Genomic DNA, 22,423 nt, shown 5'->3' with positions numbered 1-22,423 from the left:
TGCTAATTTCAAGCAGAACCATGGGGAAAATGTTGACTGATGAGGCTGGCACATCCTCATTGTTCTTTTTAGAGGTGAAACACCAGATGTGAACAAATTAGAACACCTAACGTAAACGGAGCCACAAACTCAAGTACAAAAGCACAGCGTCATTAAACATGGGATACAAGCCAACCAAACACTTCACCAAATTCCCAATCTCATCCATGGGAGTAATGATCAAGGCAGAATGAACAAGATCAAGCCATAACTGCAGTTTTCTGTCAGCAGTGTGTTTTGGCAGTCTGTTTAACTGTAGAGGGATTGATGACTGAGCCTTTCTTATCTTCAGCCAGTATTAACACAGGTTCACTTTCCAAGAATGACTCATTGATTATCAACAGCAAACAGAACTGATTATCCAATCCATAGTCCTTGAGGTACTATTGTACCGGAGAGACTAGATGGAAGCCCGTTTAACTTTTCCTACTACCTTGGCCACCATTCCTGTTAGCAATGGTCTATAAGTAATCATCTGTGTTGCAACTAGTGATAAAGGCAAGTCCAAATAGAATTGAGCAAATTTAAATATAAAACTTACACAATAGACCATTTTTCACAAAATTTAAGTATTTGTCTCTTCTGTTACCTTTCATAACCAAAAGACAGTTATTCACACTGATTTTGCATAATTGACCTGCAGTGAAACTGAGTAACAAAACACTGAACAGTACAGCACCGGAACAGGCCATTCAGCCCACCATGTCGTGTGTCGACCAGGATGCCAATCCAAACTAATCCCATCAGCCTGCACACAGTCAGTCCCCTTCTATTCGCTGCCTGTTGAAATGCCTTTAAATGTTGATATCGCATTTGCCACTTTCACCTCCACTGGCAACCTGTTCAGGCACCACCACTGTCTGTGTAAAAATCTTACCCTGCACTGTAGTAACTCCACAAAGGCTAGAATTCAGTCGCCAAATCACCCTCTATGTACACATGGAGAGTCCTTGACACTGACCCAGCCCCTTCAGAGGCGACTCCCAGGGCGAACAGAACCTCTGGCACTCTGGTTTTTTGTCAGATAGTGCTCCCTGGTTGGATCAGATTAACAGCCCCGGGGGGATCTGACAGACGGGATGGTCCTGTGTAATGGAGGGAGGGGGTGGTGACCTGACAGTCACTAACAGTCCCAGTGTAATGGGGGTGGGGGGGGGGCTGTCAGTCGGTGACAGTCACTGTCTAACGGGGGGGTTGATCCGACAGTCACTGAAATCCCAGCGTAATGGGGGGTGGTGATCCGACAGTCAACGACCATCCCAGTGTAATGGGGGGAAGTGGGTGGTGATCTGACAGTCACCGACAGTCCCAGTGTAATGGAGGGGGGGGGTTTATCCAACACTCACTGACAGTCAGGGGTTGTCAGTCAGTGACAGTCCCAGTGTAATGGGGCGGCAGGGGGAGGGGGGAGTTTGTCAGTCACTCACAGTCTCTGTGTGATTGTTGTCGCAGCATTCAGTTCCAGTTTCTTTGTAATGGAAACTGTGAGTGAGACCCTGTATGATATGTCAGTCAGTGTCAGATCTTGTGCTGAGTCAGTTCATGACATTTTTAGGTAATGGTGAGATGCCTAAGTTCAAGATAAGAAAGTAAAGTCTTGTGTTAACATTTTCTCATTGGGAACTATTCCAAACACTCACTGAGAGGAGAGATAACTCCTGCAAAGTTAAACAATCTATTTTTGCCCATTGTCAAATTCTGATACACTGCATATCCTGTTTTTAGTACATGTGGGATGTTTGTGAATAATAATGAATCTAACTGAACAATTGCAATTTTCTCATAAAGCAGGTTATTTTCAGAATGAAAAACACTCAAATGTTCTTAAGTAGTTCCTTAGATGTCAGGCTTTGAGTCATCAATTTTCTGCTCCACTTCAGATTAATTGAGTGAATTGGTATGGCACGGAAATATTGAAACATCATCAGTGCTTACCATAAGCTGGAAGAAAAACCAAGCCTGTTGTAAAGCTGCCTCTCGCACATTGGTGTTGCTGACAACCCACTGTAAGGCGAGCTCCTCATGCAGCAACTGCACAATACAACACAATCATTAGAAAAACAGAGCGATCATTTGAACATATTACATTCATTTTTTATTAATTTAGTAAAAGTGGGTTATTAACTCAGAGGCCATGTTTAAGGACAAATCTAAGATGGTCTTCGATACATTGGAATTTTGACTTGCCAACTCCACTCCAATCTGCAAAGTTTCTTGGCTGAGTTTACTTGCATCACTTTAGACTTCCTAGGCTTAATAAATTAATTTATACACAGCTCCACCTCAGCAGCACGATAATATGTCATCCGCTATAACTATATGAAACAGTTGAACATTTGATTTACTATCAATAACAGATGTGCAAATACATTTTGCATTTGTTTTGACTGAGTATTGGGAGGACTCGCCACTGATGTGACTCAGATCTGTGCAAGTGCTGCTGGAAAATGGTGTTCCTACGGTGTAGGAAAACTCTTTATCAAACATAAAGGCATCACTTCAACCTTGCATCTTAATGTAGCACTAACCAATGATAATGAATGGATGCACCATAAAAGAGAAGATCAGTTGGATTCAAGATGTCGGGGATTAAGTTAAATGTAAATACATGTTGCCAGTTAATCCAAATCTGAATTTCTGCCTATCATTAAAGAATCCATTTAGTCTTGCTGGGGAGTGCTGCAGGAGACCTAACAACAGTCTCCCTACATTACTGTCTTAGCCTCCAGAGGCTCAAGCTTGAGATAAATTTTGACAACTATTTTAACTTTGCTTAAGTAGCTGGTGGCTTGTTAGTTTAATGGATGGGTGCTTGGACTGCTATCTGACAGCTTTGTTGTTTTTCTCTTCAAAAGTACTTAAACAGTGAAATAATTCTGTGCTACTATAGGAACACAGATGCGGTGTTGAATCCAGCAGGAAACTGGAGAGCTCAGATGGCTTACTCCATCAAAACTGCTCCTTGTTTCAGATTAGTATAAGCTTTGTATTACAGTAGTTCAAAACTAAAATACCTCCACAATTCGGTGGATGGATCATCCTTCCCCAGGCACAGATCTATAACTGACTGAAAGCTTGCTCCAAAGAACATTAGAACAGTCATTTGGAAAGCACAGGAAAACCATTTGCTAAGTTTCTACTTAGAAATCACCACCATCTTAGTCCTCACAAGAATATTCTTCACTTTCCCAATTTACTGTAAACCGTAGAAATAATTGGGTCTACCTTTTTTGTTGAAAATCTTGGGTGACTGTGCTGTGAATGATTGAAGCCTTCCATATAAGAGGACATGCGGTTTGGACTCCGCTCAATTGCCTGTGAAATGAGGGACAGGAGCAAGATGGTGTAGAACAGGTATTAGTGGATGGGAAAAAATGAGATGGTGAGTAAAAGATAAACATGGAACAGGAATGAAGGATGGAGATAACCCAGGCCTTGTGTTTGATTTTTTGTTGGCTTACAGCCAACAGAAGACACTTTTAAACTAATACTGCATTCGGGAATACAGCAGCCACTGAACTATATTACAAGCCTATTAAAGTCAACCATTATTCAGAAATGACACTAGATTCACATTTGTGCATTTTCTCCATTCTAAACAAGTATTTCAGTAACTAGGACTTCTGATTAGAAACATTTTGTCAGGCATTACCAAATCTGGATTGTGAGCCTGTTTGCTTTAAGATTTGTAAAGGTGAGTGTTTGAGCAAATGATATGCCACAGAATAATGCCGAGACAAGGGTGGACGATGTAAAGTTGCACCAGATTGGCCTCGAAGGACAAACAGAAAAGAAATGGCTTAGGGCTGGAATCACAGCGCTTTATTTTCTTGAAGACAATTCCCCCATCACCTATCAGTGGAATAGACAAAATGAAAATAAAATGAATGAATCAGATGTGATTTGGACTGCACTTGTTTGTTCAAGTAGAAAGTGGGAAAATGAGAAAGCAATCTATGTGTAGGTTGGTGAAGATGCTTCGATGAATGCTTCAAGACGAAAACACCAGTTCTGCACCTGCTTTAGATCACAGCTGGAATTGGGATGGTTTCTCCGCAAGACAGCCTTTGGCCCACCGGGAGCGTAAGCAGAATTAACCCAGGAGTGAGAGCGATCGATCCCCTGGCAGGTAAAGGAGGCAGAACAAGGAGGAAACACAAAAGTAAAAACAGGAGTCTAGATACAACACAGTCATTCACAGTGAGAAGAGAGCGTTGCCAGCAAGGGATATCACAATACACATTCCAGCATGGATGTACGTCACATATTGGCCAGGTTTGCTTTGAATTGGTCCTAGAATGTTCTGCCTTTGTCTTTCCTGATTCAACTTATATGGAGTGATTGCCAGTAATAATAAATGAGCATTGATGCCAAAAAAAAACAAAAACAGAAATTGTTGGAAAAGCTCAGCAGTTCTGAGGTAGGATTACTCAACCTGGAATGTTAACTCTAGTTTCTCTCCACAGATGCTGCCAGACCTGCTGAAATTTTCCAGCAATTTCTATTTTTGTTTCTACTTTACAGCATCTGCAGCTCTTTCAGGTTTTTACTGATACCAATATCCCAGCTATAAACCTGAATGAAAATACAGAACTTCTGACTGTCAAAGTGGCACAATTGGGAATGCTGAATAGATAGTGGTAGATTCTGCCAGAATTAATGCATTTTTTTATCTAACAATTTAGGGAAAACATTTTTGGAATGGAATAGTTATTAAGGCAAGCAGATCCATAGATTAACCTGATTGCCCATCCTCTTCCTGTATCTCTCAGTCTGTTTTCTCTGCAGAAAGACAATTATCTTCAACTAATTTAGGTTGCCCACTTCAACATATTTTTAAGCAATTTATTTTAAAACTTGCTTTTAGTTTGTGTGGAGACAAATGACCTGATTTCCCTAATTTTCAACCTTAATTTTTAACCTATGTCCTCTGGGAGTAATCCCTATAATAGACCATAAGAACATAAGAGCAGAAATCAGGCCATTCCACCCATCAAGTCTGCTCAGGCATTCAATCATGGCTTATAGGTTTTTCAACCCAATTTTCCTGCATTCTCCCCATAATCTTTAAGTTGCCAAGGGGATTATCTATCTCTATTTTAAAAGTACAGACTACCTGGCCTCCACAGCCTTCTGTGGCAATGAATTCCACAGATTCACCACTCTCCTTATCTCCATTCTAAAAGGTCTTCCCTTTACTCTGAGGCTGTGCCCTCAGGTCTTCGCATATCCTGCCAATGGAAACATCCTCCCAACATCCACTCTGTCCACGGCATTCAGTATTCTGAAGGTTTCAATCAGATCCCTTCTCCTTCTAAACTCCATCGAGTATAGTCCCAGAGTCCTCAAACATTCCTCATGTGTTAATGGCAGTCCTAAATTTAACTGGAACCATTTTGATTTAAGATTGCCATCTGTAGACTTGAACTTGCCTCAATTAAACCATGGATTAAAATGTCTTTCTTTTGGGCAGGATTGAAAAAAAAATACAAATTTTGTAATTATTTAAACTTTTATTGAAATAAAGATCGTTTGATCACTTTTAAATAAATTGGAGTGTTCCTTGAAAAGTATGGGCTGCAGGATCAGACGAGGTATCTCATGTCTTGAGAAATGCCATATACTTGATGAATAAAACAGCCCGTTTTCTGTGCTGTGATATACTATCATTTCAGTCACAAAATTTTAATCATGAAAGGCAAGTGGTCAGTAAGAAAAATAATTTCCCACATTTTAAATATAAATTGATAATGGTTGTACATCACAAAACAGGTAATGCCTTATTGTGATATCTCTCATTCCCAGCACAGTCAATGCATCAAGGCTCAGAAATTATCCATTTTTCCCACATATCATCAACAATACCTGACAAGCAGGTTGTCAGTAAACGGGTCGCATTAGTTTTTAAATCAGCAATCATATAGTGGCTCAATTAAACATAATTAACTGATTAGCAATTTAACATTTAAGCCTTGAATGTTGACTGCTAGGGAAAGAAAAGTCAGAATTAAGCATAATTTGCAGAGTTCATTACCCCCTTCAGTGCTGACTCATGTAAGGAATTTCTCCTCTTTGGAGATCATTTTATTCAGGTGCAGTTCATCACAACACACTGGAGAACAGAGTGCACTGGCTTCACTTAATAAACAACAGCTAGAATTCAACATCCAGCTTGTGAAACTCCAAAAGATGAAGGCAAATAGTATACTCAGCTTGGTGCACTGCTGTCATTTAATCATACACAGTATACTGGATCTTAACATTATTAATAGAAAACAGAATGTACGATTTTAGTTTAGGTGCTTTGGTTTTTACTTCCAGTGCAACGCAATTGACTGCAACACCTTTTCAAAGAGTTAAACCTTCAATTATTGACAAAATATTGGAAGTTACACATGATATTGAAACTAAAGAAACAATTTTTTCTTATAAGCGTATTCAAAGAAAAATGATAATTCAACTCAACCAACTTATTTAGCATCTGGACTGATCTGATCTATTCTCAGTAATAACTTAATATTTATTAATTTACTGATTTCTCCTTTTATTGCAGTCTTCTAATTTTAAGATTTGCAAAGTATTTCACAACAAAATATTTTTAATGTCAAGAAATACAGTACCTCCCCACCTCACACCTCCCATTCTCCATCTGAAGAATTCCAAGACATTTATTTGACGTGCCTGATTTACAATAGCTCATATTGTCATGCATTTGTTTCTCTATTTTCACAAAGCACTTTCTCCCAGAGAGTCCAAAGCTATTTTATCAGCACAGATTCCTGACTAACCAGTCTATAACTCCAATAATCTAGATGCAACAGGGCTAGGGTATGGATATCCAGTTCTAATTTACAGTGAAAGAGCTGTGAAAAGGTCATTTCCTTGTGTGTCGTATCCATCTGTTCCAACGGTTTCACAAATATTTAATTCCATTCTTTTCTAGGCAATCATTTCAACCCCCAGCCTCCATTTTCTGCATTAAACCTGAAAAATTACAGGGTGCTCAAAGTCCTTAACACTGTAGCCTGCAGAGCCTATCAGAAGTCAATCACTCAACGTCATTACAACTCACCCAAAGCTCCTCCCTCACTCTCTTTAAAAAAGGTACAGAAAAAAAAAGTAGCAACTGTTGTGTGAACATACCTATCTCTCAAACACTCAGGCACCAATCACCACTACCTTACCAAAAAAGATAATAGAAACAACCTTCACAACCATGATGTCGGCAAGTCCTGGTCTGATGAAGTGATCTAGGTCATGCTCTAGAGGGTTTGCGGTTACATTAATAGCTGCCAATATGAAACAGTTGAACACAGGCCCAAATACAGACACATAAGCAGCACAGAAGGGACTAATAATCAGCATTATTAAATATTGTTACAAAACATCTGCAACCTTATTGAAAAGCTTTCAAAGAAATGAAGTTAGCCACAAACAACATTGCATTGTTTTGTCATTGCTGTTTATAATTTAACGCTGTTATTAAAATAGATTTTTATTCATCTTCCCTGGCTGAGAATCAGAACATCATTGAAAGAATGTGACATGGTGGTCAGTGGTTATCACTGCTGTCTCACAGTTGCAGATTCCTGGGTTCAATTCCAGCCTCAAGTCACTGTCTGTGTGGAGTTTGCACATTGTCCCAGTGTCTGCGTGGGTTTCCACCAGGTACTCCAGTTTCCTCCCACAGTCCAAAGATGTGTAGGCTTGGTGGGTTAGCCATGGGAAATGCAGAGTTACAGGAACAGTGTAATGGTGTAGGTCAGGGGGTAGTGCTCTTCGGAGGGATGGTGTACACTTGAGCCAAATGGCCTGCTTCCACCCTATAAGGATTCTATGAACTGAAACCACAGAGTGGGTGATTGTGCCATCAATACCCCAAACTGTGCGACAAAGCTTATCCTTATGATTGTTGCTAGAATAAGGTATGTCTTGTGCCACTATGAAGTAAAAATATCCTTGAGACTCTGATGTGGTCATGCACTGTCCTCTTCACGCACACGTATCCTTCCTCCTCCTATGTGGCAGTGTCACAATTCCCTTATCTCAAAATTCTTTTAAAGTGATTAGTTACAAACTGGAAAGCTGTAAATCAATCAATTGGAATCTCTCTTTAAGCATCAAGCTGCCAACATCCATCTGTGAGGTCCACTTTTCTAAAGTGACAGCTAACTCAATTTGCCCTATCTGCAACATCACTAAAATTTGTTAACTGTAACAGTGAGGATCCAATGTGAAACAGTGCTTATTGATAAAGAGGTTTTGCTTTCACCTACATTTACATTTGCAAGAGCAAGACAATTCTTAAACAGGAAGTAGCACAAAGCTTTCAGGGTCAGTCGTCTACAGGAACAAATACGTTGCATTACCACATATACTAAGGAGAAGAATCTACAGAAACATACATAGAGCACTGACTGGGGGAGGTAACGTACAGGAACAGCCACAAATACTATAGGCTGTAGAAGCGCTTTCTTTCTGTCACTCACACATATATCCTAGTAAATCAGTGATACATGGGAGTGCACATTAAGCTGCCCCAAACACTGATACCTGGAGTATCAATAATCTGCAAATATAGGGAAATAGCTGCAATATCAATAGTGCACTGGGGCAAACATGTTGACAGCTGTATCAGTAAAACTGCGATACATTTTTGATGCATAAATATCTGGGCTTACTTTGCAACCCATAATCTTTGTAACCTCATCATCTGGCGTTGCTGGTGTTGTGGCAAGATCTGGATTGCTGTTGCTGATGCTCTTGGAGCGAGACAGGTTTAGACTGGTAGGCCTGGCAGTAGCACGGGATAAGGTGGCATACTGAATGGATCCTGCATAAGAGGGGTTGCTTGGTCCTGAAATAGGAAAATAAATCAGAATTCAGGATAGTCTGGCCACTATATTAGTTTAGCATTTTGGTAACAATGCAACAAGGAGAAAAGTTAGAACTTCAATAATACATTTTAATGTGCCAAATAAACCTTAGCTCATCCTCTTCCAGGATTGATCCTGACACCCAATACAGGAGAGTCATAAAACACAGAAACAGACTGTTCGATCCAATTCGTCCATGCTGACATGACATCTCAATCTGACCGATTGTACTGAAGGGGCACTGCATTGTTGAAAGTGTAATCTTTCAAGTAAAACACTGTGCAGACATAATCAACCCGACCTACAATTTTGCAGAAATCTTCCAGTTATCCTCGCCAATATGTATCCCTCAAACAACACCCGTAAAGAGATTATCTTGTTATAATCACAATGTTTTTGAGAGCTTGTTGTGTGCAATTCAATTGCTGCATCCCTATTGTACAACATTTTAAAAGTACTTAATTATCTCGAAAGTACTTTGGATTGTTCTGAAATCATTAAATATTGATATAAATGCATGTTTTTTTCTGTCCTTTCAAACACTGCCAACTATTAGAGAGAGACCTGGAACTACCATAAAGTTATGCACTTAGAAATGCTTTTTCCAGAGACAACATACACTTGGAAAGCCAAAATCAGGCAGCTTTGAATAATCATAGCAGTCTTATTCTGAGACAGAAGATAGCTTCCAGATATCTTTAGTGTATAACCGATGGCTAGTGCTAGAGTAGGGACAAAAAGACTCGCATTTTACACAGCACCTCTTGGAGACCTTTCAAAGCAGCTCATATAAAAGAAAGAATGTGGAAGGAATGGGCATCGCTGGTGTCAACCACAAGAGCAATAACTTGCATTTACATGGCACTTTAACATAACTAAACATCTCAACAGACTTTGCAAGAGAAAATTTGATGCTATGTCACATAAGGAAGCATGACAAAAGGTGAGTCACACAAATGCTAAGGGATATGTAACTAAAGATATGGTTGAACATCCAAAAATATTATAGAGCAGTGACTTTCTTCAGCCACTGGGCGCACAGGATCCATAAGCAAGGTAGTTGACGAATTAATACTTTTTATTATGTAATATGCTGGTTGCGGGAGAACATGCTCGTGAGGAGAATGCTTTACACCTTTACACAGTACCACAGAATCTTTGACAACCACCTGAAATATTGCAACAGGTTCAATCTTTTAAATGCCAGCACCTCTGCTAGTGCAGTATTCCTTTGATACTGCACTGAAAGATCAGTCTTGATGGCATATCTAGCCCCTTGCGTGTGGAATGGAAACACTGGCAATGGCAGAGATATTTCAGTCAGTTGAAGACTTGTCTGTCTGTTCGAGTGAATAGACAAAAGCTGAAGCAGGCTGATATTCTGCACCAAATCCTATTTTTCCATCCTTAGTCATATATGGCAAGACATTTCCAGAAATCAAATGGACAAAGGATGAGAATTTCAAACACATTTCAAACTTTTGGGAACACTAAATGCAGGACACTATTATAAAGTGTCAATGTGGAAGACTCAATAAACTAACCACAGGGTTCAGTCAATAAATCACAGACCTCCTCTAAAGCTCAGACAAAAGGTAAGATTTTTGCCATGAATGAAGCAGGTGGTTTTATTTAGCTGGTAGCCTGACTCTTGTATCAGATAATGATGTTGCCTATTGCCATCAAGCTGTTAAGCACCTTTATATAATTTTCTAACTATAGCTTGATTACCAAATCACCCACTTAGTTCTGAAAATGCAGACAAGAAGAAACTAGATTTCTCTGTGCAACTGTTGAGGGGGAGAAAATAATTATTATTTATATCTCGGGAACATTTTGTGAAAGTATCAACTGAGCATTATGGGATGTCAGAGAGCTCAGGAAACCTGAACTGTGGCCCTTCTGGGCATCCAAAATCCTCAGGGTAAATCGATGAGGGAGTTAACATTGTCACACCTACTGGACCCTCCTGCTACTGCCTGAGCAGCACACTGGCAAAGTTCTTCACTCTTAGTTTCCATGTTTGTGATCTGCCCAGATGAACATGGCAAAACTGGTGTAACCAATGGAGCAACCTCTGCCTGGCCAATCCAATCCTTAGTGAACAGCAAGAGCAAATGTTTTACACACAGCAGTTAAGATAAACTCACCTTCACAAATCAAAATTTAAATTCAGCTCACTTTTTGACACCTGACTAAGAAATTTTCTACTTACACAATATGACTACTGAAATAACAAAATCCTGATCAGTCATAACTTGTTAAAAGATGCAGAGGCATTCCCGTATCTTGGTGACATTACAGGGGTTATATTGAAAATAATGAATCTTTACCCCCAGCTCATCAAAAAATAATTTGAAATAACTTTGAAAAAAAGTTCATAATCAATGCACTGAATTGTAACATGCAGTTTCTTTATGTCAAGTCACATTCCATTAAAAACTGTATTAAGCTTTTGTTTGTAAACTCATTCTTTTCATGTTTACTTCCTGGATTTCTTCACCTGAAGCTAGCTTTCATGCGCATGCATGTCCAGTTCCTATAGCGTCAGAGTCATCAACTGAGATAGGATTTTGAGATCAGAGATGATTGGATCAGGGAGCAGAATGTAATTCTGTCCTCATTTTAAAGTCAGACACACTGCCTTACTTTTTTGAGATTTCCATTATAAACCTGTAGCTGACATTTGATAATAGATGTTGCAAATGCACATTGCAACTTTAGGTTCTCACTGAAAGGACACAAGTTAACTTGATAGCAATGGGGTGCATGGTTCTCAACAGCTAGTGGAGATTTGCACATTATGCTAGAACACAGTCTGCATGGTTATGTATACGTACCGGAGAACTGAGGACAGTGGTCGGTGTCTGGAAGGTGAAACATGTAGTATATATAGGATACCAGCAAGCTGTTGCGCCCATGCTGATCTTGAGTGCCTTCCAAGTTCCTATGGATCTGGTTGACGAGCTGAGCCATGACCTCAAAAGCAACTCGACCCAGGTTTACTAAAATGTGAAAAAATGAAGTTTGATTTTCTGAGTTAAGTTCCAATTGAGTGAAATCATGCTGCTTGATATTACATAGGGCTTGTTTAACATTTGTCTTACTTTAACATGCACATTAGCACATTCATAAATAGGTTAACACTGTTAAGTAAAACTGCAAAGACAGCAAACTAATTTGGCACAATGTGATTTCATCGCATTTGAGCCTTTAAAAAGGTCTCAGTAACTTCCACACCATGACAGAACATGAAAAAATCGTCCAGATCACATAACACTTGAGAGAATTTGTAGTACATGGAATTAACTCCCCAATTTGTATAAGTGCGTATTCGTATGGAGCGAATGATGACAATAGTCTCTTATTTCAACCTTCCACATTGTTCAGGCGCCAACACAACGAATCAATCAAAAGAGCTGCCTGTGTTGGAGCTACAAAAGCCAACAGAATTTTTGTTTTTTTTCTAATAATTTCTGTGGGATGTGGACATTGTTGGCTGGCCAGTATTTATTGCCCATTCTAAGTTGACAATGAGAAGGTGGTGGTGGTGAGCAGCCTTCTCAAACTGCTGCAGTCCACCCGCTGTGGGTTGACCCACAAACCCATTAGGGAGGAAATTTCAAGATTTTGACCTGGTGACAGTGAAGAAATAGCAATATATTTCCAACTCAGCTTGATGAGTGGTTTGGAGAGGAACTTGAAAGTAGCGAGTTTTGAGAAGATTCATAGCTCAGGTTGAGGTTCTGGATGTAGGTTTGCTCGCTGAGCTGGAAGGTTCATTTCCAGACGTTTTGTCATCCTACTAGGTAACATCTTCAGTGGGCCTCCAGGCGAAGCACTGCTGCTGATTCCTGATTTCTATTTATATGTTTGGGTTTCTTTGAGTTGGCGATGTCATTTCCTGTGGTGATGTAGTTTCCTATTCTTTTTCTCAGCGGGTGGTAGATGGGGTCCAAATTGATGCTTTTGTTGACAGAGTTCCGGTTGGAATGCCATGTCTCTAGGAATTCTTGTGCATGTCTCTGTTTGGCTTGTTATAGGACAGATGTGTGGTCCCAGTCAAAGTGGTGTCCTTCCTTATTTGTATGTAAGGATACTAGTGAGAGAGTCATGATGTTTTGTGGCTAGTTGATGTGCACGTATTCTGGTGAGTAGTTTTCTGCCTGTTTGTCCAATGTAGTGTTTGTTGCAGTCCTTGCACGGCATTTTGTAAATGACATTAGTTTTGCTTGTTGTCTGTTTGGGGTCTTTCAAGTTCATTAGTTGCTGTTTTAGTGTGTTGGTGGGTTTGTGGGCCACCATGGGATGCCAAGGGGTCTAAGTAGTCTGGCAATCATTTCTGAGATGTCTGATGAAGGGGAGAGCAGCTGTGTTCCGTTGGTTTGTCTGTAGGTTTTGTTGTTGGAGGTGAAGTGTGTGGTAAGGCATAGGTCTACCAGCATGACGATAGCTGAAGGACAGTATTGTCAAGCTAGTGGACCTATGCCTTACCACACACTTCACCTTCAACAACAAAACCTACAGACAAACCAACAGAACACCCATGGGATCTCCGATATCAGGGTTCTTAGCAGAGACTCGAACAAACAGCTCTGCCAACTATTCAACCCAAACTTTGGGTCTGCTACGTGGATGATACCTTTGTCATCACTGAATGAAACAAATTAGAGGAAACCTTCAAGACCATCAATAATACCCTCACGGGCATAAAATTCACTAAAGAGGAGGAAAACAACAACAAACTGCCATTCCTCAATGTCACAGTAGCGCGAACAGCCAATGGGGAACTTCAAACCAGCGTCTACAGGAGAACAATACATAAGGACTAAATATTCAACTACAGAAGCAATCATCCCAACATCCACAAATGAAACTGCTTTAGAACATTATTTCAACGAGCCAACACACACTGCAGCACAGAGAACTACGCAGAGCAGAGGAAAATCCCCTATACTGTGTATTCAAAAAGAATGGGTACCCTTTGTCTCAGCATGCTCCTGCCCCACTGAACTCATCTCTACCTACCTCGACACTGTCCTATCTCCCCTAGTCCAGGAACTTCCCACATACGTTCAAGACACCACCCACGCCCTCCACTTCCTCCAAGACTTCCGTTTCCCCGGCCCCCAACGCCTCATCTTTGCCATGGATATCCAATGCCTCTACACCTCCATCCGCCATGACCAGGGCCTCCAAGCCCTCCGTTTTTTTCCTCTCCAGACGTCCCCAGCAGTACCCTTCCACCAACACTCTCATTCGTTTGTCCGAACTGGTCCTCACCCTTAACAATTTCTCCTTTGAATCCTCCCACTTCCTCCAGACCAAAGGGGTAGCACACATATGGGCCCCAGCTATGCCTGTCTCTTTATTGGTTACGTAGAACAGTTGATCTTCCGTATTTACACCGGCACCACTCCCCACCTCTTCCTCTGCTACATTGATGACTGCACTGGTGCCACCTCGTGCTCCCACGAGGAGGTTGAGCAATTCATCAACTTCACCAACACATTCCACCCTGACCTTAAATTTACCTGGACCATATCTGACACCTCCCTCCCCATTAATGACTGACTTGACACTGACATTTTTTTTTACAAACCCACTGACTCTCACAGCTACTTGGATTACACCTCTTCCCACCCTACTTCTTGCAAAAATGCCATCCTGTAATTCCAATTCCACCGCCACCGCCGTATCTGCTCTCAGGAGGACCAGTTCCACCACAGAACACAGCAGATGGCCTTCTTCTTTAGAGACCGCAATTTCCCTTCCCATGTGGTTAAAGATGCCCTCCAACGCGTCTCATCCACATCCTGCACCTCCGCCCTCAGACCACACCCCTCCAACCGTAACAAGGACAGAATGCCCCTGGTGCTCACCTTCCACCCTACAAACCTTCGCATAAACTAAATCATCTGCCGACATTTCCGCCACCTCCAAAAAGACCCCACCACCAGGGATATATTTCCCTCCCCATCCCTTTCCACCTTCCGCAAAGACCGTTTCCTCTGTGACTACCTGGTCAGGTCCATGCCTCCCTATAACCCCTCCCATCCTGGCACTTTCCCCTGCCACCGCAGGAACTGTAAAACCTGCGCCCACACCTCCTCCCTCACCTCTATCCAAGGCCCTAAAGGAGCCCTCCACATCCATCAAAGTTTTACCTGCACATCCACTAATATCATTTATTGTATCCATTGCTCCCGATGGGGTCTCCTCTACATTGGGGAGACTGGACGCCTCCTAGCAGAGCGCTTTAGGGAACATCTCCGGGACACCCGCACCAATCAACCACACCGCCCCGTGGCCCAACATTTCAACTCCCCCTCCCACTCTGCCGAGGACATGGAGGTCCTGGGCCTCCTTCACAGCAGCTCCCTCACCACCAGACCCCTGGAGGAAGAACGCCTCATCTTCCGCCTCGGAATACTTCAACCCCAGGTCATCAGTGTGGACTTCAACAGTTTCCTCACTTTCCCTTCCCCCACCTCACTCTAGTTCCAAACTTCCAGCTCAGCACTGTCCCCATGACTTGTCCGGACTTGTCCTACCTGCCTATCTCCTTTTCCAACTATCCACTCCACCTTCTCCTCCCTGACCTATCTCCTTCATCCCCTCCCCCATTGTACTCTATGCTACTTTCTCCCCACCCCCACACTCCTCTAGCTTATCTCTCCACACTTCAGGCTCACTGTCTTTATTCCTGATGAAGGGCTTTTGCCCGAAACGTTGATTTTACTGCTCCTCGGATGCTGCCTGAACTGCTGTGCTCTTCCAGCACCACTAATCCAGAATCTGGTTTCCAGCATCTGCAGTCATTGTTTTTACCAACCCAATGAACATAGTTTGCCGATTTCTCAGCAACAAACCCAAACAAGCAGACAAAATATGTCCAGAAACCCCAGCCACTCTCCCCTACATCAAAGACATCTCGGAAATGACTGCCAGACTACTCTGACTCCTTGGTATCATGGTAGCCCACAAACCCACCAACACACTAAAACAGCAGCTAATGAACTTGAAAGACCCCAAACAGGCAACAAGCAAAACTGATGTCATTTACAAAATACCATGCAAGGACTGCAACAAACACTACACTGGACAAACAGGCAGAAAACTACTCACCAGGATACATGCACATCAACTAGCCACAAAACGTCATACCCTCTCTCACTAGTATCCTTACATACAAATAAGGAAGGACACCACTTCGACTGGGACAACACATCCATCCTAGTACAAGCCAAACAGACATGCACGAGAATCCCTAGAAGCGTGGCATTCCACCGGAGCTCTATCAACAAACACATCAACTTGGACCCCATCTACCACTCCCTGAGAAAAAGAGGAAATGATATCACCACAGAAAATGACATTGCCAACCCAAAGAAACGCAAACACATAAACAGAAAGCAGGAATCAGCAGCAGTGCTTCGCCTGGAGGCACACTGAAGATGTTACCTAGTAGGATTACAAAATGTCTGGAAGTGAACCTTCCAGCTCAGCGAGCAAACCTACACCCAGGAACTTGAAAGTGGTAGTGTTCCTATACATCTGCTGCTCTTGTTCTTCTAGATGGAAGTGGACCTGGGTTTGGAAGGTGCTGTCTGAGGATCTTTGGTGAATTTCTGCAGTGCATCCTGTAGACAGCATACACTGCTGCTACTGAGCGTTGGTAGTGGAGGGAGTGGATGATTGTGGACGTAGTGCCAATCAAATGGGCTGCTTTCTCCTGGATGGTGTAAAGCTTCTTGAATGTTGTTGGGGCTGCACTCATTCAAACAAGTGCGGAGTACTCCATCACACTGTAGACTTGTGCCTTGTCAACAGTGGCCAGGCATTGGGGAGTCAGGAGGTGAGTTACTCACTGTAGTATTCCTAGCTTCTGACCTGCTCTTGTAGCTACTGTGTTTATGTGCTGCGACCAGTTGAGTTTCTGGTTAATGGTAACCCTCAGCATGTTGACGTGATGGGAACACCACTGGATGTTAAAGAACAGTGGTTAGATTGTCTCTTGTTGGTAATGGTCATAGCCTGGCATTTGTGTGACACGAATGTTACTTGCCACTTGTCAGCCCATGCCTGCATATGGTCCAGATCTTGTTGCATGGACCATTTCAGTGTTTCAGGAATCAAAAAAGGTACTGAATATATGCAATCATCAGTGAACATCCCCCATTTCTGACCTTATAATGGAGGGAAAGTCATTGATGAAGCATCTAAAGATGGTTGGGCATAGAACACTATCCTGAGGAACTCTTGCAGTGATGTCCTGGAGCTGAGATGACTGACCTCCAATAGCCACGACCATTTTCCTATGTGTCAGGTATGACTAATCACTAGAGAAATTTTCCCCGATACCCATTGATCCAGTTTTGCTAGGGCTCCTTGATGTCACACTCAGTCGAATTAGCCTTAATGTCAAGGGCTGTGACTCTCACCTCACCTCCAGAATTCAGCTCTTTTGTCCATGTTTGAACCAAGACTGTAATGAGGTCAGGAGCTGAGTGGCCCTAGCAGAATCCAAACTGGGCGTCGCTGAGCAGGATATTGCTGAGCAGGTGCTGTTTGATAACACAATAGCTAGATAGCTGCTTGATAGAACTGAGTAAAGATAATAGATGGGCAAATTCTGTTGCACGAGAAGTGGAGAACAGATTAGATTAGGGCCTATACTACAGATATTGCCAGTTTCCCTAAAGGAGACATCTCGCATGACCTAGTGTTCCAAGGACTCGCCATGCAGTGCCAGTAGAACACTGGTATTTTGAATCAATGCCCAGCTGATGTTCACTTGCTGTTAGCCATTGAGCACAGCGATGGAGAATAGAAGAACACACAAACTGCGGAAGTGAATATAAAGAAACACAGGTTAAGAGTTCCTCCACCAGGTCACAGCCATCGAATGAGTGATGGACAAAGTAACGTTGTCTAACTTGACATCACTCGAGTGCAGGAGAAAAACAATCTGAATAATAGTTACCAAAAGACCTAATTTTCTTGCCACTTTCCAAACCTTGTAGAATACACTAAGAGCAGCTGAAAAGAATAAATAGTTTATGTTTTCTGCAGAGACAAAAGTCTGCTCGTACCAATTTGTCCATTGATAACTGGAGGCCGGACGATTAAGAGGATGAGTTTGTTGAGGACATGGTGCACAAATCGGAGCAGAGGCTCCATCCGTGCTGATCGCAAGTTGGTTATACTGGCTTTCAACTCCGTTTCCACGTTATTCTCAGAGATTATGACATCCTTCAGCCGAAAAGGGAATGAGTATTCCTCCAGCACGTGCACCAGAGTGAAAAACTTATCCAGAAATTGGTCCTAAGGGCAAGAGAGAATCAATGGTTAGACAAGAATTTCTGTAATAATACCCTTTGTCCTTTTGAATGCACTTTGCTCAGCACCCCCTAAAACAGATTAGAAAATCTGAGTTTCAGGTATTATTATTCTGGTGCTCAACAGCTATACATGTGTATTTCTCTCTTCCCTCTCTCAGCCCCAAATTTAAATTCTTCCCTCATCTAGCAAAGATTCAGGATAGGGTTCACAAATGCCTATTAACATCTGGCGAACCAATGTAGGTATGAATGTTGACAGACTATTTAACTTTGGAGGTCATCACAGGAAATCTGTTGCTGTTTTTGCACACGTACATTCAACAGAGAACAGCAGATGATGGGTCTTGGTCAGTTTTCTCTTTGCTAACCTAACTGTCCTGGCCCATTTGACTGTACAGCCTAAAAGTGCATCCAGCATCTCCCCGGGTTGTACAGAATACCAAAGGTGCAAATATCTTCTGTTGAGAATACCAGGTGAAAGTTCAAGGGCAAATGCAGAACAATGAAAGGAAGAGTAAAAGCAGGCAGATTTCCACACAACTGAAGGTTAGGAAACATCTAAATAACTGGAACTCAGAGGCATGTGCTATAGTGTGCCGTCAACGTTGAGACAATAAAGCTGAGGAAGGGAGGACATCTAGATAACAAGCTTTGCCTTTCTGTGGAGCTGATATTAAAACACTTCTCAAATTTGAGAAGTACAAGATTAATGCACATTTTGAACAGATACAGACTGTAGTCTTCAAAGAGGAATCAAATAAATAATTTAAGGAGAAACAAATTGAAGATATTGAGAAACATAACCGATGGGTCTTATATTTGAAACAGCTAGCACAGTCTTGATGGGCTGAGAGGCCCTCTTTCATGCCGTAACAGTCTATGATTTTATGACAGAGTTCCTGGAGTCTAAGCTTCTTGGAAGCTCTGGTCGTGAAAGGCATGGCGTGAAAGTTCAATTTCAAATCTGAAGTTAGAGTGCTTGAAAATGTAAACTGATCATAAATTCAGACAAATTTCAGGTACTCCTCCCCAAGATGCGTACCACAGAAGGTTGGCCATGCCACTGGCCATGACGTCTCTTTGAAAGAGCTATCCAATAAGTTCCACTCCTCTAATCTTTCCCCAAAGTCCCGCAACTGATTCCTCTTCAAATATGTATCCAATTCCATTTTTAAGGTTACTCCACCACCACTTCAGGCTATGCATAAATAGGATGATCCATTTGCTCATGTCTGCAATGTTCCTTTGCTAATTAGCCCTTGAGTTCTGCTTTCAATTCTAGGTGAAATACTCTCAGAAAATACTAAGAGCACTTTTTCAGACAGTCCAGACTGTGATGTTTGTACTTTCAGCCCAAGGCTAAATAAAGATTTAAAGATGATTGTAGGGCAAGTTCCCAGCTGGGTTACGAGGGCCAGTTGGAAGAATAGTAAACGTGTATCTGAATGATCTTGATGACTTACAGTTTTTAGCTGCCAGGAGTACAGTAATGGTAATCTTCAGTCAGAGGATTTTATGTGTCAGCATTACCTTAGAAACTCTTCAATAACCTTGTTATGAAGCAGCACAACGGTCTGACATTTATTCTGTTGCTCTCTTGGCAATTCACAATTGTATGTATTTACAACTTTGTGACAGATCAGCTAAACTGACTGGTGAGCCAGAGATTTCTAACCATATTGTGTCTTTTACTGAGATCTGAGCTATGCTAGAATGTGAAGAAGAGCTGGCAGGGTGCAGGTTCATCCAAACAAGGTGAATGTACCTGGGTATGAACTGATGATGCTGCCAATACTTCGACATTAAAAACTCCTTTGTGGTTGTCAACCCACTTCATTCCAGGCAATTGGACCTATTGAGAAGATAAATTAAAAAGAAAACAATTATAACTGTACAGATTTGATCAAGAGCATTTCTCAGAGGCCTCAGAACACGTATTAGGAATCAAGCAAGTTCAAAGCCCAAAGATGTCCAACTAACACAATGTCGTGAAATTCATGTGGTAGAGTGCATTCAGACAGCTAAAACATTGTGAAAACATCACTGCACACAGATAAAAGAACATAGAACATAGAAAAGTACAGCGCAGTACAGGCTCTTCGGCCCTCAACGTTGCGCCGATCCAAGCCCACCTAACCTACACTAGCCCACTTTCCTCCATATGCCTATCCTATGCCCGTTTAAATGCCCATAAAGAGGGAGAGTCCACCATTGTTACTGGCAGGGCATTCCATGAACTCACGACTCGCTGAGTTAAGAATCTACCCCTAACATCAGTCTTATACCTACCACCCCTTAATTTAAAGCTATGCCCCCTCGTAATATCTGACTCCATACGTGGAAAAAGGTTCTCATAGTCAACTCTATCTAAACCGCTAATCATCTTGTACACCTCTATCAAGTCATCCTTAAACCTTCTTTTCTTCAATGAAAACAGCCCCAAGTGCCTCAGCCTTTCCTCAAACGATCTTCCTACCATACCAGGCAACATCCTGGTAAACCTCCTCTGCACCCATTCCAGTGCCTACACATCCTTCCTATAGTATGGCGACCAAAACTGCACACAATACTCCAGATGCGGCCGCACCAGAGTCTTATACAACTGCAACATGACCTCAGGACTCCGGAACTCAATTCCTCTACCAATAAAAGCCAGTACGCCATATGCCTTCTTCACAGCACTATTTACCTGGGTGGCAACTTTCAGAGATCTGTGTACATGGACACCAAGATCCCTCTGCTCATCCACACTACCAAGTATCCGACCATTAGCTTATCTATATCCCGCTGTAACCTGCCACATCCTTCCTCACTATCAACAACTCCACCGACTTTCGTATCATCCGCAAACTTGCTCACCCAACCTTCTAGCCCCTCCTCCAGGTCATTTATAAAAATATCAAACAGCAATGGTCCCGAAACAGATCCCTGCGGAACACCGCTGGTAACTGCACTCCAACTACTACCCTCTGTCTTCTTCCAGCCAGCCAATTCCTAATCCAAACCTCCAACTCACCCTCAATGCCATATTTTTTGCAATAGCCTACAATGGGGAACCTTATCAAATGCCTTACTAAAATCCATATACACCACATCTACCGCTTTACCCTCATCCACCTCCTTAGTCACCTTCTCAAAGAATTCAATAAGGTTTGTGAGGCACGACCTGCCCTTCACAAAACCATGCTGACTATCCTTGATCACATTATTCCTATCCAGATGTTCATAAATCCTATCCCTTACAATTCTCTCTAACACTTGGCCCACAACAGAGGTAAGACTCACCGGCCTATAGTTACTAGGGTTATCCCTACTCCCCTTCTTGAACATGGGAATCACATTTGCTATCCTCCAGTCTTCTGGCACTATTCCTGTAGACAACGAGGACATAAAAATCAAGGCCAATGGCTCTGCAATCTCCTCCCTTGCTTCCCAAAGAATCCTAGGATAAATGCCATCATCCATCGTCCTTTCCACTGCTGTAACACTATCTTTGACAAGCAATGCCACACCTCCCCCTTGGAACATTTTCACAAAAGATTGGAACAATTTTACAAAAATCATTTGTGGTTCGTCCAGAACACTCCTGAAAGTGTACAGACAGAACTAGTGCCCAATAATGACAGAGTTTGATTTTGAGAAAATTCACTGTAGCTATGACAATGCTGTCACATGCCCCTGCCAGACTGATGCATTAATGTGTAAATTGAAATTGGTTGGGAAAATAAATGGGAGGATTTTGAGGATGCTATCTGCTCTCACTGAACAAGATTCTACAATATCATTAGGTCAGCTCTCATTTACAAACTATGGAAAATGTAATGGTGTCTTAAATCTTAAAATTGAAAATTCAGCTCCAATGGTTTATTTTCTCACCAAAAATTTCAAGTACTCAATATCACACTTCCTATATCGAGTCTAGCAAGCCCAGAACCTGAGCTTCATTAAACCCTGAGTAGTTCCACTTGCAATGAAAACTAAAAGGGTAATAATCGATGTTCATAACTTTGACTTTGCCGAGATGGAGGAAAATAAAGAATTAGCAATTCAGGGACATCATCCTTGAGTTTGCAAACCATAACGTGCAGGAAGAAGGGCAGACTGACTTTAAGGGTTAAGAGACAGATCTTTGAGGAGGAGACGGAGCAATGAGTCATTATTTCA

The 22,423-nt window shown here is 41.9% G+C and overlaps 1 protein-coding gene across 6 annotated transcripts in view; it reads right to left on the bottom strand.

Annotated features, from left to right (window-relative positions):
- LOC132835997 (dedicator of cytokinesis protein 7-like) overlaps window positions 1-22,423 on the bottom strand; it is a 180,968-nt gene that overhangs the window by 53,881 nt on the left and 104,664 nt on the right. For 3 of the 6 annotated variants that reach the window (XM_060855177.1, XM_060855178.1, XM_060855179.1), the window contains exons 19-25: window positions 20,025-20,111; window positions 18,011-18,242; window positions 11,756-11,920; window positions 8,721-8,896; window positions 4,057-4,161; window positions 3,265-3,354; window positions 1,975-2,070 (exon numbers count right to left, since the gene is read on the bottom strand). In XM_060855177.1, the coding sequence (XP_060711160.1) occupies window positions 1,975-2,070; window positions 3,265-3,354; window positions 4,057-4,161; window positions 8,721-8,896; window positions 11,756-11,920; window positions 18,011-18,242; window positions 20,025-20,111 (951 nt within the window). The remainder of the gene's footprint in view (window positions 1-1,974; window positions 2,071-3,264; window positions 3,355-4,056; window positions 4,162-8,720; window positions 8,897-11,755; window positions 11,921-18,010; window positions 18,243-20,024; window positions 20,112-22,423) is intronic. The other 3 variants (XM_060855181.1, XM_060855182.1, XM_060855180.1) reach the window with 2 other exon arrangements.

Source organism: Hemiscyllium ocellatum, chromosome 45 (genome assembly GCF_020745735.1).
Source record: "Hemiscyllium ocellatum isolate sHemOce1 chromosome 45, sHemOce1.pat.X.cur, whole genome shotgun sequence".
Taxonomy (NCBI): domain Eukaryota; kingdom Metazoa; phylum Chordata; class Chondrichthyes; order Orectolobiformes; family Hemiscylliidae; genus Hemiscyllium; species Hemiscyllium ocellatum.
The sequence above is the reverse complement of the archived record's forward strand: the minus strand, read 5'-3'. Positions and strand labels throughout refer to the sequence as shown.